Raw genomic sequence first — 16,213 nt, 5'->3', positions numbered from 1 at the left:
AACCGAAACTCGAACCGAAACTTGGGGCTATTTGGATCCCAGCCAGCCATCGTGACCATCTCACCCTCAGAAATATACCGTCTCATGTTTGAAATATACCGTAAATACCGTAACCAGGACCAAACGCAGTTATGAGCTCAGACAAAAATTAAGTTGTTTCTCAAATACTTATATTGCTGATAAAAATTTTATAGAGGAATTGATTATGATCACGTTAAACTACTACAAAAAGGGCACAATTTTTACTTGATGATATCGATAGACTCGCTGGGCGGGAATTTCAAAGTTGAATAATAATTTGAAAATAACTCAAAACTTATGTGAAGTAAATGGATATAAAATATAGCTTTAACATTAAGTGGAACAACTAAGGCCACTCTGGCGACTGCGTAGACTGTGCGTCCCGACTGTGCGTGACCTGGCGAATGGATCGCCCAAAACGGAAATGCACAAAAACAAACGCCACGGAGGTAACCGCTGGCAACAATGCCACCAAACGGTCGTTCCACAATATTGATAAAGCGCCTTTGCCACTATTTTTCACACATTCCGTCCTCCAGCATGAGCACGCACTCGGGTCGAGCGTATCTTAATTCCTGTCTCAAAGTGCCCATAGATCCGTGCAACAACTGCCCGGCTCCGGTCTACAATCGTCCGAAGCTCTGTCTGGGCAAGAAGCAGGCGGGCAGGACGGGACGTGCCAAAAGCACTGCCTCTATGGAGGCGGAGACACCTGGATGGACCACCCAGACGGGGATCCGATCTCTGGCCAAGTTCTACGACAGTATACCTGGTGAGTGGTGGTTCTGAGAGGGTCGGGTCCCATTTGTGGTGACTTAACTCGCGAGTCCTCTTCCAGACTACTGTGATGTGAAGCACATGCACCAGGAGGAGTTCTACTCGACGCTGGAGAGCCTGCGCAGCACCAGCCGTGAGCTAAGAGCCCAGCCAGGGGCCGTGCAGGCGCCTGCGGAGCGTTGTGCCAGTGCCAGCAGCAGCTCCTTGGGAAAGTCAAAGAAACGCGCGGGCAAGGGGAAAAAGAAGAGACCTCCGCTGGTGCTGGATCCAGCTCCCGCCTCAGTGCCAGCCACGTCCACACCACTGAGAGCTACACCACATAGCGGCCATGCCATTCGCTGCTCCACGGCCGCAGTAGTCATCACTCCCGGCTCCAGTGGCCTGAGCGAGGAGTACGACAAGTGCCTGAGGGATCTGAGTCGCTTGAGAAGCTTCAAGGAGGACTACGCCGTGGAGGTGGCCGACTTCAAGCGTTCCCTGAAGAGCTTTGAAGAGGAATTCAAGCGGCCGAAGACCACCAGCAGCAGTGGCACACAGACGGCACACAAGCCGCATCCAACGGGTCCGCCTGGTGGCCACACGGCTGAGCGAGCCAAGTGTCGCCGGGAGATGCTGCGCCGATGCTTCAGCGTCAACGATCTGGGTGGGATTCCGCCGCACGCGAGTCTCACAGCACCCAAGGCTGGCCAGCCAAAGCTGAGCAAGTACTTCCTACAGAAGGCTGAGGACGAGGAGCTGCCCAAGATTCAGGTAGAGTCGCCATCCGTGTCTTCCAAGCGCAGCAGCAGTGCGTCCGTCTCTGGGCGAGGACGCGGTCGTCGTGGCAGGGGACGGAAGCCAAAGACTACAGCGATGCAACCAAAATCGGAGGACACCTCCGCCCGGCCGCCTTTAAGAATCTTCGAGCTGGAGGAGGATGTGCCAAAGCGGACGCCCAGCGTGTCCCCCCTGCATCCGGTGGCGCGTCCCAATCTGGCAGCCACTCTGCGTGCCGAAGTGTCCCGGAAGAAGGTCAAGGAGCTGAAGAACAACTGCACCTACCACGATCCCAGGCCCCAGTTCGATTGGGAGGTTCGCAAGACGCCCGCCTGGAAGTCCCTGTCGCTCAAGTGAGTATATAGGGTCCCACGAGGATCTCAAGGCTCGTTTAACCCTTTTCTTGTATGTCCCTCAGTGAATCACACAAAGCATTGCTGTCCATCCGACTGGCCACGCGAAAGGCGGAGCAGGCCCTGCAGGAGCGGCAGTACGATCTGCACATGACCATGATGCGGCAGCGGGTCAAGTCGGCCCCCCTGCTGCTGGAGGGACCCACGTTCTGGGGGCCGGAGGTGGGCAAGCTGAGCCACACGTGCCAGAGCGAGGGCAGGCGACACACGTGCGAGAGCAGCAAGCAGCGCAGAAAGAAGTCCAGCTGCCCGGCCGGCGAGGCGGACGCCAAGTTGCAGCAGCTGCGGAAGATCTACGGATCGGAGAAGTCCTGTTCGCGCCAGTCGCAGCGCAGCAAGCGCTCCGCCCGGCGGCATAGGGACCAGGAGACGGAGACACCCAGCCACGACAGCGGCGATGATTTGTGCAGCGTGGACCGCGCCTTCCTCTAGAGAATCACTTAATTCCGAAGCACCTAGTCACAATACATGAATGCATTTTTTGGATGATCCCATCGCCAGCTCTTTATTCGGGCAGTTGCAAGGTGTGGAGGGAGGAGAAGTCTGCAATAAGCTCGTGTCTGCTCTTCTGGTCATCGGTGAGGGGAGCGTTGCCTGGACGCTGGAGCACTATGGTCTGTAGCCCAGCGGATCGAGCAGCGGCAGCTTCTGCATGGGACAAAGCATTATTGGATGCAAATATTGCAGCAGCTATCCACCACCTACCTCCAGGAGTATCCGTGAGGAAGAGAATGTGACGCGGATCTTCCCCCAAAGTCTTGGCGATGTTTGCATACGATTGCGTCTCCTGTTTGTGGCCCACGTGGGTGTCAAAGTGTGCACTGAGATGGGTCAGCAGGTCCCCCACAACGCTGTGCTTGAAGATTAGCTTCTGGGCGGCCACACTGCCGCTGGAGTAGACGGCAATCCGCAGGCCCGCCTCACGCCAAGCCGCAAAGGCACCAGGCACGTCCGTGAAGACGCTGCGAAAGGGTGCACTCATAATTGGTTTATCGGGCAGTGGTTATCTAAGATTTACTGTCCCATGAGTTCGCCGCTTTCATAGCCCTGCTGCCAGATTAGGCCCTGGAGCGCTTTCAGCGCCGTCACCTTCAGATCTTTGTCAATCAGATAACGCACAAAGCCTGTGATTACCTGCACATCCACATCCGTTGGAGGAACACGCAAGGTGTATTCCGCAAATTGTGGAACCTGTTGCAGCTGTCGGACAATCTCTTTGATCTCGACACTGCTGTCCCAGGAGTCTTCGAGGAACTTTTCTACATTATTCTTGGCGTAGGGAAAGAGAATGTCGTGCACAAAGCCGATGGATGTGGTGGTTCCTTCTATGTCCACCAGTACCACCTTGGCAACACGCTCTGTCGACGGCATTACTATCCCAATTAATTAAAAATTTCAAAGAAATTAAAATGTCACAGCATCTGTTTATTGTTGATTAGTGATGACAATTCATGCAAATTTATTGCTATCGATTAGTTGCCGGCAAGTAGTGTTGCACAGTGCCAGCGTATCGTACGATCGCTGAAGCTGCTGCCTATCGTTGGCTATCGGTCCATGTCCATCGCTAGCTCGTAAAAAATAAATTTGTGGGCTAAAAAATTGTTAAATTTCGCTATTTTTCGCATAATCTGCGCTAAAAACCGATAAAGCAAGTCAAGGTTACACCTTCCAGAGCGCGGAGAGTGAAAGTGAGCTGGCGAAAAGCGCAAATAAAGAGAGAAAAGCCGATAAGAAGCAGAATCACAACCATCAGCTGCATTGTGTGTGCTGTGCGCTATTTTGTTGTAGTTTATTTGGCATATATTCGGGTGGGGTGGCCTACGTGATTAAAATACCCATAAAAAGGGGGCCAAGAGTGAAATGGTGCAGGGCACAGTTGGCTAACACGAGCCGCGGCCGTATTTTTGCAAAATAATTGATAGCGTTCGTCGGAAACGAAACAGCTGAAATCGCCAATAATCTGAGACGCAGCCCCGTTTCCGTGTGTGGGTGTTTTCCCCCATCTGTGTGTGTGATTTTGCTTCTCCGCGCTTGTGCTTGTGTGTGTGTGTGTGTGTGTGGAGGGGGCGAAGGTACAAATACACCCACCAACAAAACGCAGTCGCAATCGCAGCGGGCAGCGCGCTCTCAAGGTTAAAATCGGTCGACGGCGCCCATTGCCGCCGCCGCCGCAATGCTCTGATGATGAGCAGGGGACGCGCCAAGGACACAGGGAACAGGAACCGCAACCGCGACCGCGACATGGATACGCCGCGCTGCTCCATTTGCGGCACCACCCAGCAGCTGTTGCGCTGCGCCAAGTGCAAGGCCATCTACTACTGCTCGGCGGCGCACCAGCACATGGACTGGCCCAGTCATCGGCAGGACTGTCGCCTGTTGGCCCGCCAGAAGAACAACAACAAGATGCAGCAGATGCAACAGCTGCAGCAGGCCGTGGCAGCCACCACACTGGAGGGCAGTGGCGCTGGCGCCAATTGCTCCACGGCCCAAATGATGACGCCGGCCCACCAGGCCCAGAGCTGGCCGGCAGAGGTGGATAATCTGTTGAATCTCCTCGGGCAACCGGGACAGGGTGGCACACAACCATCGGGAGATGGCAGCCAGCGGCAGAGCCATCAGCACCATCATCATCATCATCACAACCACAGTGGGGAGAAGAGCTCCAGCTATCAGATCGGACTGGCAGACGCCAGCTTCATGGGATCGGGCAGGTGAGTCACAGAGTAAATGGCACCTCCGTTTAATGCACACCAAAAACATTCAACAGAGAGTGAGGATCCAGAACAGGGCTAACGCCGATACATGAACATAATTTGGATGCAACTGGACCAGAAATAGAAGACGACTCTAGGAATAGATGATTCACTTGATAGCTAGACAACGTTGGCCATCTTGACCAGATCCGACAACGAGTGGGGGGCAGTACCTATGTGGCCAGCCTGGTACGACCGACACTTGTCCAGCACTCGCTCAAACTCCAAGTCCATTTTGAGGTCGTTCTGGTCCCGGGCCTCGTCCCACTGGGGTCGCTGCTTGGCTGGGGCCTCTGCTGGAGCGATGGACTGATCTTCGGATGCATAGATTGTGGCCACTGCTGAGCTGGCTCCCTCGATCAGCGCCAGCACGAGACACCCGATTAATGCACTGTTTGCCATTTGCCGGACTCCCTGGCGGGCGGCGAGAATGCCACCCGTGGCAGCGCCGCTCACAATCGAGTTCCACGAGTCCTCACGCTGCCTGTAGTGGACCAGCGCACAGTCCACCGCGCTGAAGGTGGCACCCCAAACGGCAAAGCTGCCGGAAATCGCGGGGGTCTTCATCTTCACGGAATCCAATCCGCCGTAGATCCCGCGAAGCAATCCCGCGGGGGCATCCCTGAATCCCTTCATACTCTGGAACAGGGCCCCGCCAATGGTGCCCATCATGAAGGCACAGCCAGCGTCCTCCACAATCCGTATGGGACAGGGCTGACGAGTGTACTCCATCCTCTGGGCTGCTCCTAAATCGAAATTTCTCACTATCGGGACTTCTTTTTACTGTGGATCTGTTTGTATTTTTTGCTTCCTAACCGTATAACGTGTATTTTTTGAATGGCTTTTGGGGTTTACATTATTTTGAAGCTTGTGCTACTTTGCTTAAAATCGGTTTGGATCGAATCGGTTTGGATCAGCCCTATACACAGGGGTGTTTTCGTATAACTAGGGAGAGTCCTTTGGAGCATATCATTCATGATATAGATATAGCTTTAAAGAACAATATTCTGTATTCCGGAGTACTTTGACTTTTCCAAACTTTCATTTGCACTACTTATCTGACATATGCTCGTTGGATCTGGCACGGCTGATAGTCGAGTTATTGTTCCCTTTGATTAGATCCATTTCTCGAGTTGAAGCACACTCGAAATACTTTTTCGCAATTGACCAAAATCATCTTGCCACGAAGCTCAAGTGTGTGTGTGTGTTCGAAGGCAGATTAGTAGCCGCCGCGACTCGCGCCTCGCACCGTAACATGTGCATTCCTTCCCCACTTGCATATCGAGGCAATTACCGATAAGCGTTACGTGCGATGACTGATGAATGTTCCCCTGCGACTCCATCCGATCCCCCATATTCGCATTCCCCCCACCCACTTAACATTCTTTATTTGAACTCGAAATTTATGAATCTCCTGCCCCGTGTACATGTGTGCTGTTGCCCCTTCGAGGGAGATTAGATTGTCTCCGGGTTGCAGTGGTGAACGAGAAGAGCCCCCCTTCGGGAAGAGTGTTTACCTTTCGCATTACGTGCCCGGGAATCGAATGCATATGGCGGTTCAGTCGTCGCGATTCGATAACAACTGCAGGCAGGCTGCGGCTGCGGCTGCTGACTGCAGTCCCATTTCCCCTGACAGCGCTGACATTGTAATTATTCTGTTGCGCAGTTTGTCGGTACCAAAAATTGTTTATAATCACCTAGAAATACCCTCACTGAATTGGTCCTTACATTTTTGGATAGAGTTTGAGTTGCGATGGCACAGCCATATCCCATCTGGTTTTTTCTTTGAATACCAGCCTCCTCCTGACAATGAACAGTCAGAAATGTAATAAAACAATAACTATAATATTCCTGTTCTATTCGCATTCATTGAATATTGAATGATGCGAATGAGGCTGATTTGCTGCACAAATTTCCCACATTTGGTTATTAGATGAATATAGGATACAATTACCGATATTTGGGAGGAATATTGTACAGCTTGAAGATTAACAATCAGCTGTTTTTTTTATCAACATTATCTGTAACTACCTTGGAATGATGATGGTTGTTCTTCGTAAGGGTATCTACAGCGTAGGTCTCCGTAGCCCACCACTTTCTCTGTTGCTTTGTTCAGATTTGTTTTCATTTTACACACCAGAATAGAACCGGCATTAACAGACACAATAAATATGGTTTTTGCACACACTGTCTATGCGAGTATTGTGAGATTCTTTTGCAAACGTTGCTTGTTGCTGAATCATCGATACTTTTGCGCGTTCGTTCCTTTTGTTGTTATCGTTCGGGGCTTACCGAGTGGGTGCCTAAGTGGGTGGTCCGTTCCGTTTCGTACCGTCCGCCCATTCACTTGGGTGGTCGCCTCCGACTCTGCGTACGTGCCGCGCGTACGCAAGTCTTTCGTTCAAATGTTGTTATCATTTATCGTAGTACAATTTGCGTCTCGTTTGCTTTTATTTTTGTTTGTTTACTTGCTGCTGCTGCTGCTGCTCCCCACAGCTGATGGCGGTATCAGGATCGGGATCGGGACGAGCAACTGATGTTTTTCTTTATCAAACAATTAGCAGTGGCAGTGACATGATCTCATTGGGGGTTTGCACAAAATTCTACATTGTTTATTAATGTGTTAACAAAATGCTGAGACTGGGGGCCTTTTGCTCACGTCTGTGCGCCTGTCAAGCGACCGGGGTCTGGCACATTCCGGTCCGGGATTGGGAACGGGTTCGGGGTTCTTTCGGGTGGGGTGGGGCCAAGATAAACAAAGCATTGCGCAAAACATGCTAACCAGCGATCCACTTAAACCGCATCAAAGTCTCTGTCGGAATAGTCGGTTTGATCTAATTAAAAGGGATTAAAGATTGTGGAGTGCTGACTTTCCTCAGTGGGGAAACTAATTATAATCTTTATAGGCTTTAATAAAGGTTCTCTTAGCCGGTTGTATCCATCACTTTCCATTGGCGTTTGCAATCTCTTTCCATGAGTTCTGCGAGTTACCATCACCATCTGCCAGTAAATTAGACTTTGACATAATGAAAAGTCTGAGTAACCGATCGTTAACACATTATTTTCTTTAATTAAGTTTAGTTTAGCAACGCTTTTGACAGATACATACATACACATGTACATACATATGTAAATACATATGTATGTGTGTACATTAAATGCTTAGCTATTTTTGCATTTACTTAGTGAACAGCTTTCGGAACACGCTGTACAGATGGCACTACTCAAACCACTAATCGTAATATGCGAAATTTATAGAAATTGTTTATAGATTATAAATAATATACGATATAAAAGATTTTTCAGTTGAAATTATGACTTGGGGGAATGCATGGACTTATATTTGGGATCCGAGATCCGAGGAACAAGTTATTTAAACTAAGCATATTTCCAGGAAATTCTGGCAAAGTATCGGGCTATAGTATTATCGGAATTTTGCAAGAAACTTAAGAAAGAAACGGATACGTTGTGGATTCATGCGGAAATCTGCTTTGCACATTTTTCCTCTTCGAATTACAGAGGTTTTGAATTCGGAAATTAGCGTATTCCGTATAGCAATGGGCAGATGGTTTTCTGTTTTACTTACCTGTAAAATAAGTTGCTACTCCCATACGAGTTGCTCTTTTATACCTGTACATTGTAGATCCCTGGACTTAGGATGGGTTCACTAATTTCCATATGGGTCCTGTCATGTGAACCCACTTTACATCTAAAACGCTTACATCCCATCTAAAACGCTGCGGGCAATAATATACACAGTAGATACATGGATTGATAAGTTTCCATAGATCTCGAACCATCAACCCCATTCCCACAACAAATCAAACACCAGACGGAACAAAAACAGTTAGTGGTGTACTACGTAGACAGACGCACGTCATCAAGGTCGCCTCAGTGCGTATGGTATGCGTGTGCGCCGCCCGCCCGCACCCGACCCCTGGCGGCTGTTCTTCCTTCCGCCACCCGCCGAAACCGGTTTTGGGGAGGGTGGGAGGTAGACATGCGTGTGGTACACGTGCCAGCGCGCCAGTTGTCGCACGTAATACATCCCAAAACCGAAAAGGGCTTCAAGGGCTCACAAATCGATCATCACACTATGTACGCAGAGAGCGAGATAGAGAGGGCGTACCGTACACTCATTCCGCTGTGTGCTCTCCTCTCTGACTTTGAACTGGGCCGTTGACCTAATTTTGCAGAGAGCATTCATTCTCATGTTTTATGATGTTTCCCCATCCTCTTCCTATTCTTCATTTATTTGTTGTATTATTCTCGAAGCTTTATGTTTTGGCATATTCGCTTTGCTTGGCCAAACATATTTAAATATCTACCTCCCGCTCGTTCCTTCCCTCTGCTCAGCTGTGTCTCTTGCACTCCCTTTTGCTCCTTGGCGTCTCTCTCTCTAACGGTCGGGTATCTAACGCGTGTGCGTGTGAGTTTTCGTGACCGCTTGCGTGCCTCTGTGTATGTGTTGGTGTGCGCTGGGCTACGTGACGATTGTTGCGCTTGTCTTTTTCTGGCTTTGCCTTTTGCGTTTGCTTTGCTTTGTGGGTTGGTTTGCATTTGCTTCCAGTTTCGAGTGTGTTTGCTGTCTCTGCTGTGGGCGTTGCAAGCGCTTGAAGGGCAAACGGAAGGAAGCCCCAGACGTAACAGTCACTTATTTGATACTCTGATTTGATAACGAAACAAAACTGAGGTGCCGTGACCGGCAACTGTCATATTTCGCATCAGCAATTTTCCCCGTTTCATTCCCCTGTATGCCAAAGTTTGTTATCTGCTGCTGCTGCTGCCGCTGCCGCTGCTGCGGTCGCCGTTTTCATTTGTCAATTATTTACTCACACTCGACGAGCTTATCGCTTTACTCTAGTGGCGTTTCCCAGGCCCCCAAAGCTCTCCTTCTCTCACTATCATTCTGCTCCGCAGCTCATACTCTCCCCAAGCCCAAGGTATATGAATGTGGGGTGAGGCATTCCCTCTCTTCGCTTTTTGTTTGCTCACCAAAAAAATATAGAAATTCTGCTAGAGTTTTGGTTTTCTGAATATCTAGTAAAGGGCCAATCACAACTGATAGAAATTGAGAAGAAGGCGAAACTTATTTCAAACACCAATGATACCCAATACTTGGGCAACAATCTCAAGAGGCCCTTCTGGCATGGCTCACCCTCTATTAATATACTTTGGCAACCTGCACTATAAACTCGTGTCTCACTCTCGCCTACGCCTGAGCCAACGGGGGGCAACAGTAAATGCTGCTGCCACACCGCATTCGTCCAAAATCGTCGTCGAGAGCGGTTCGTGCTAGCGTTAATTAATGGAATTCTGAAGCTAGAACGATAAACAAACGTGACTAAGGAAGAAAGACAGAAACAAATGTTAATAAAAACAAACAGCTGCAAATACAGAAACACAAAAACAATAACAGCAACAGCAACAGCTGGCTGCAACAAATGCAATCTGCAATTATTCATACCTGTGCACTCACACCAAACCAAGGCCAACAAAAAGTATTAGCCTTAGTTGCCCTATACCAATACGATAAAACCGGCTCTCCCTCTCTCTCTCTCACACACGCGCGCCGCTCTCCGCCACCACTCTCTCAGGGCACATAAAACCCGCGAACAGTTGGAAACTTTCTTCATTTGTGCGTGAAAATTGTTGCTATAGAAGTCGCTCAGAGAGAACTCCACTCCTGCTAAGATAAACGATCTACCGTTAAAGAACATTCATCGGGCTAGTGTTAACAGAAGTTATTCAGAACAGTATCAAAATAAAGCTACGCTACGCTGAGTGATCCACGCAAAATGATAACCTCCACCACAACGGACTATCAGAACTTTTTCAAGCACTCGGCACATCCTGCCAATGCGGAACAATTCTTTCGGGAACTCCTGGATAAGCGGTAATTAAAATGGATACCATATGACACCAGTGATGGGAATTCTTTGGGGATTCCAAGTGAAAAGATATGGAGATGATGTTCAGGATCCTATATTAGGAAGATTAAGCGATCCCAAAAGAAAGCAGATTTGGGTAGAATAGCAATTAAAATTAAAAATAGCAAATTAATTACTTGTAGATCCTTCATGGGAATCTTAAATCATTCTTAGTGCTTATAAATGAATGCAACGGTTATGGGGCAATATTTATACGGAAGTATTTTCTTTTCTTGTACATTTCCCTTAAAATGTTTAGCAATTGTTTGGCAAATAATTTCAAGAGTGCAGTACATATTAATGCATACTCCAACTGATTTCTTCCCTCAAGTTTTGCACTGATTAACAGATTTCATCGGTTATGAATGCCAAAAATGAAACCGGTTAACGGCTTCTGTTTGTGATCTTCAATGCCGTTTCTCTCTCTCTCTGTCTTGTTGCTTAATCTAGGAATTTGTATCAAAAAACTTGATATTTATTTACAAACTTGTAGCATATGTGGTCTCGATCATCCGTGCAACACGTTTTAATAATTTTAATTTATTTCGGGTTTCAGACAGTTTTTACTTGTGTGAAATGTTTCATCTTTATTTTATTTATTTTCGTGTTGTTTTACGATATATGTAGGTTTGTATGTAGGTTTTGCGATTCCAGAAATTCGCAATCGTTCTGGCGGCGATCTGAATGGTGGATAGATGGCCTACGTGACTGCCAGAGAGATTTGTGAGGAAAATATTGGTTTTATGGAGGCATCGTAAAAAGTCGTAAAATACTGTGTATATTGTACATATATCATTATTATAGTTGTTCCCAAAGCAAATAAATAACGCTTAAATGCAATCAAACTTTTGCATATCGAAGCGTGAACCGTTCCCAGTATTTGGTCTATAAATAGATTGGAAATGCAATCGAGGCAGGTCTAGACAGTAGACCCGTAGAATGCCGCAAGGTGGGGTTTCCCCCAAGGTGACCTCACCCAGATAGGAATCTATAGATATATCTATCGATAGATAGAAAGAAAGAGGGCCTTGTAAGAGATCTTCCATATACACATACATATGTACATATCTTTGAAATTAAATGCAATTGCCTCGGATACTCATCAATGTTCTTTGTTCTTTATTCTTTGTCTTCCCTCCCTCCCACAGCGAACGACGCTATGAGGATCTGTGCCGGAACATCATCAACGACATGAACCAGTACGGCCTGTCCGTGGTGGATGACTTCCTGGGAATGGATACAGGCCTGAAGATCCTCAACGAAGTGCGGAGCATGTACAATGCGGGCGCCTTCCACGACGGACAGCTGGTGCACAACCAGAAGCCCGATGCCCCATCCTCGGCAGTGCGCGGCGACAAGATTCGAGGGGATAAGATCAAGTGGGTCGGCGGTAATGAGCCCGGTTGCAGCAACGTCTGGTATCTGACCAATCAGGTGAGTGTGTGATCTGCTCTGAAATCAAAGGATCTCTTACTAATTTATATCTTTCTATATTCACCAGATTGATTCTGTGGTATATCGCGTCAATACAATGAAGGACAATGGCATCCTGGGCAACTATCACATCAGGGAGCGCACGAGGGTAAGCATTTACTGCGGGAGTGGAATCCTCAAAAGAGATTAACTAATCGCATTGGTTGTCCCTCTTCAGGCAATGGTTGCGTGCTATCCCGGATCGGGCACACACTACGTCATGCATGTAGATAATCCCAACAAGGACGGTCGCGTCATTACAGCCATCTACTACCTGAATATCAACTGGGATGCGAGAGAAAGTGGTGGAATATTGCGGTAAGCTGATAGAGCTCTCTATCTCATTTGAATTTGGACAATTGAGTAATCCGTTGACTGGTTGTAGGATTCGACCCACGCCTGGAACCACTGTGGCAGACATTGAGCCCAAGTTCGACCGCCTGATCTTTTTCTGGTCGGACATACGGAACCCCCACGAAGTGCAGCCCGCCCATCGCACCCGCTATGCCATCACCGTCTGGTACTTTGATGCTAAGGAGCGCGAGGAGGCGCTCAATCGGGCCAAGCTGGAGAACAGCAGGACAAACAATGCCATCATCAGCAGTACGTCCCAGGGACATGCACTGTCCCAAGCACAGCAGGCCGAGCCCGATTCCACAACTACACCACCACCACCCGCCACAGTAGCCGCAGCAGTTACATCCGCGACAGCAGCATCCTCATCCTCATCGTCCGCACCTGCAGCCGTACTGCCCGCCAGTATGTCTACGGGCCCGGGGGCATTGAATGCGAATGTCTCGAGCAATTCCTGCGCCGCCAGCAGCGAGATATGCACGTAACACAGCTCCAGAAGCGTGGCGGAATCGGCGGGAAGGGAGGGCAACCAAAAAGTGTAAATTATTTCCAAAACACTCTGTAAAAAGCTAGTTAAAAACTATTTATGTACACAAGTCTGGAAGAGGGTCCGGCTCAGGACCACTCGAGTCAAGACCAGTTTGTAAAAGTGAATCAAAGCTCCTTTAGTCGTTAAGCCTTCTAGTTGTAGCCTCTAAGTCGTACGTTTAGTAAGCCTCACACATTAATCCCTAGCTAACTGCCTTGTCAGCGATCGAGTCGATCGATTTAGCATCTTTTTAATTCGTTACAAAATTTCGCAATAGCAAAATTGGGACTCATTTCATAGTTTTCTGGCTGCCAAAGTATTATATCTAAAGAGCAGTGCATCAACAATAACAATCGCAGTGAAACGCTACGCGACGCGACGCTCATCTTATCCTATCTCAAAATTGTGCCAGTAGTTTGTATGAACTGTGATTTCTGCTGGCATCCCACACCCCACACACTCACACACTCAATCTCTCGACTCTCATGCATCTAGTACTCGTAGTTAGAAATCTTTTTCATATCGTTAGGCGACAACAAAATCTGTTCTCTTGTTATATTCTAGAAGATAAATTATCCATATTTATGGCATATCTACATATGTACATATATGTATGTATATTTTTCTATTAAATGAAAGCCTGAGCAAATGCAAACGTGTCTCTAATTAATTTTATCCTATATTTTTGCCGTGGGTAGTTAATGTTTTGGAAAATGTGATATTTTATGATCACCTAAAATAAGTTGACCGTCTGTGAACTTAATTAACCCATTAATGGGTTTATGTTCAATACTAAGGTCGCGAGGCGTCTATTCAAGTGATAAACCTATTCAGGACAAAGTCAGTTGAAAACTAATTTAAGCCTGTGTCAAGTCGTTCGAGAATTAGATTAAGAATAATTGAAAGGGCAGACGGCTCAAGCCCAAATGCAAGTGAAGCTTAGAACGAAAGCAAAATATCGGGAGAGCGATCTTTGTAGGAGCCGTTTAGATTCTGGCGTAAGAAAACGAACAAAAGAAAGCGAGGGACTTTCTCACTATCGCGCCGTATCATTTATATTAGCATCTTTTCGATTTACTCTGCTGTTTCTTATCGATTTGTCTGCTAATGATATAAACCAACAGCAATGTGTTATGTATCAAGGAAAGATATCGTACTATTTATACGCTCCGCTCCTTTTCTGCTGATCATGATGGATGAATTTGTGCATCATGATCACCAATCATGTCCGTTCCACAAAACTATCGTAAGAAATCCATCACTGATCACCGATCAAGTTGTCCTGGAGTACAGAAGATTATTAAATGCTATAAATTCTAGATGTAGTAGGTATTATCGGCCTGCGTTGCCCGACAGTCTGTATCCTCATGATCCTGCGAAAGTAGGTCCTTCGCTGAGTTGGACCGAATCCTGCCAATTAGCCACGCAAACGAGCTCTTGCGTGATATAAAGTTTCCCAAATTGTGTAAAAAGATAATACGGTTCTTTTTGATATTTGAATATACACTTTATTTTTCAGAAAAAGTTGTTCATTTTCGTAATGACTTTACATTTACATATATGTATAGTATATATATTTATATATATTCTCCTGCCACTCTGCACATCATGTGTTCGTGTGTTTCATTTTTGGTTTTTTGCTGGAATGCCCAATAGTATTATAATACGATACAAGTTGCACACATGATTTAATCTGTTTTTGTTGTCTATATAATATTTAGAATAACCGAAGAACAACGACGAATGGACCATTTGCCATTCGAAAAACAAACAACCAAAGCACATTTTTTGTTTTCAACATTTACATCCATTAATATGTATCTGCGTTTCGTTACTGCGAATATGCTTAGTACTTGGACGTGGCCAAAATTCATCTAGATACTTGATTTGCTTTCCAAAAATATATATATGTATATTGTTGTAGGTAGATATAATATATATGTATCTCGTATATACACACACGGCTGACGACTGACTGATCTACTAATTGCTGATGCTTCTCTTCTCCTTGCTTCTCTTCTCTGCTCTGTAAGTACTCCATCTATGTATTTTCATTGCTTGCAAATCTGTTGGTAGAAAAATAAACACCACTACCATCTCAACTCTTTGTATCTCCATCTTAACTCTTGTATAGCCCCTTCTATGCTTGTCAAATTCTTCTATAGCTATATTTTATGTACCGTTCGTCATGGCATTGACAAAGTTGTGCTCTGTTCTAAGTGGATTTTTATACAATTTCGGTTTGGTTCGGTTCGTTTCGGTACGGTTCTATATTCTGCACTCGATAAAGCTGAAAATGAATACTGAAACTGTGGGGTTAGATCGATATGGGAGGTCCTTTCCTTCAGCTCCTTTTCAAGCAAGCCAACTAACAATTGCAAATGGAACAAATGCTCCCAAAATATTGGTATATATATATTTGTATCTGTTTATATGTAGTATGTATATCTGGCATCTCTATATATGTGTCCTGAATAATCTGCCTCATCGAATTGTGCGAGTTACATTTTTCATTAATTTTGTATTCGGTGCGTAACAACTAGAAACTCTTTTATTTTGCAAACTACTCAACTCTGGTTGGGGGCGGGCAAAGCACTGGACACTGAGCGGGAAAAGTACTCGCACACTAGGCTGGGATAATGCCGCACTAATTAGCTATGATATATTGTATATATTACACAAATACTAAGCACTTAATTGGAACGCACAACAAAAAACTGCAATGGGACAGAACAGAACCCATCCTCCCTATACATACACATGTACATATGTATCTATCATCCTGCACACATCCATCGATGATGTTAATAATTTGTTTTTTGGTTTTACAGATTTCATTTTCATTTTCATTTGGTATATGCACCAGTCTACAATTTAATTGACAGAAGTTACAATTTAAAAATATTTTCCTCTTACGCTTTGCTTTTGGTTTTACATTTTGTTTAATTTTCAACGCACAACAAAAATATCTACGAATTCAACAACATAGTTTCTCCACAGGCTACCGAAATGAATAATCCTATATGTATATACATATGTATATGCATATTTCTCAGTTATGTAATCCCCTACTATTTTTCCTTCTGTGTGTGGTGTGTTTGTGTGTGTGTGAGAGACATCAATACATATATGTAATTGACTTTCGGTCAACGAAACTAATCTTCGGTATACATTTAAGAGTAATATTTAATGACAGGCGGCCTCTCA

At 46.2% G+C, this 16,213-nt stretch overlaps 4 protein-coding genes across 6 annotated transcripts; 2 read left to right on the top strand and 2 right to left on the bottom strand.

The window, feature by feature from the left end:
- LOC111068274 lies at nucleotides 1–2,817 on the top strand. Of its 2 annotated transcripts, XM_022357648.2 has the most exons (4): nucleotides 1–470; nucleotides 561–793; nucleotides 860–1,907; nucleotides 1,973–2,817. In XM_022357648.2, the coding sequence occupies exons 2-4, from the start codon at nucleotides 562–564 to the stop codon at nucleotides 2,397–2,399; spliced, it is 1,707 nt and encodes a 568-aa protein (XP_022213340.2). In that variant the 5' UTR covers nucleotides 1–470; nucleotide 561; the 3' UTR covers nucleotides 2,400–2,817. The 2 variants fall into 2 exon arrangements, with proteins under 2 accessions (XP_022213340.2, XP_022213339.2); XM_022357647.2 differs by having other exon boundaries at nucleotides 1–793.
- Nucleotides 2,429–3,972, bottom strand: LOC111068276 (enolase-phosphatase E1). Its single transcript, XM_022357651.2, has 3 exons — nucleotides 2,986–3,972; nucleotides 2,673–2,929; nucleotides 2,429–2,615 (listed from the first exon to the last, which is right to left on the bottom strand). The coding sequence occupies exons 1-3, from the start codon at nucleotides 3,336–3,338 to the stop codon at nucleotides 2,473–2,475; spliced, it is 753 nt and encodes a 250-aa protein (XP_022213343.2). The 5' UTR covers nucleotides 3,339–3,972; the 3' UTR covers nucleotides 2,429–2,472.
- LOC111068275 (egl nine homolog 1) lies at nucleotides 3,511–13,655 on the top strand. Of its 2 annotated transcripts, none has more exons than XM_022357649.2 (5): nucleotides 3,511–4,678; nucleotides 11,799–12,084; nucleotides 12,152–12,232; nucleotides 12,302–12,441; nucleotides 12,509–13,655. In XM_022357649.2, exons 1-5 carry the CDS (start codon nucleotides 4,149–4,151, stop codon nucleotides 12,960–12,962), a joined length of 1,491 nt encoding a protein of 496 aa, XP_022213341.1. In that variant the 5' UTR covers nucleotides 3,511–4,148; the 3' UTR covers nucleotides 12,963–13,655. The 2 variants fall into 2 exon arrangements, with proteins under 2 accessions (XP_022213341.1, XP_022213342.1); XM_022357650.2 differs by lacking the exon at nucleotides 3,511–4,678 and adding an exon at nucleotides 10,418–10,616.
- LOC111068278 (probable mitochondrial import inner membrane translocase subunit Tim17 4) lies at nucleotides 4,692–5,510 on the bottom strand. The gene has a single exon (XM_022357653.2). It carries the CDS (start codon nucleotides 5,450–5,452, stop codon nucleotides 4,841–4,843), a length of 612 nt encoding a protein of 203 aa, XP_022213345.2. The 5' UTR covers nucleotides 5,453–5,510; the 3' UTR covers nucleotides 4,692–4,840.
- Nucleotides 13,656–16,213: the final 2,558 nt, after the last annotated feature.

The sequence above is a fragment of the Drosophila obscura genome, unplaced genomic scaffold (genome assembly GCF_018151105.1).
Source record: "Drosophila obscura isolate BZ-5 IFL unplaced genomic scaffold, ASM1815110v1 contig_4, whole genome shotgun sequence".
NCBI lineage: Eukaryota > Metazoa > Arthropoda > Insecta > Diptera > Drosophilidae > Drosophila > Drosophila obscura.
The sequence above is the reverse complement of the archived record's forward strand: the minus strand, read 5'-3'. Positions and strand labels throughout refer to the sequence as shown.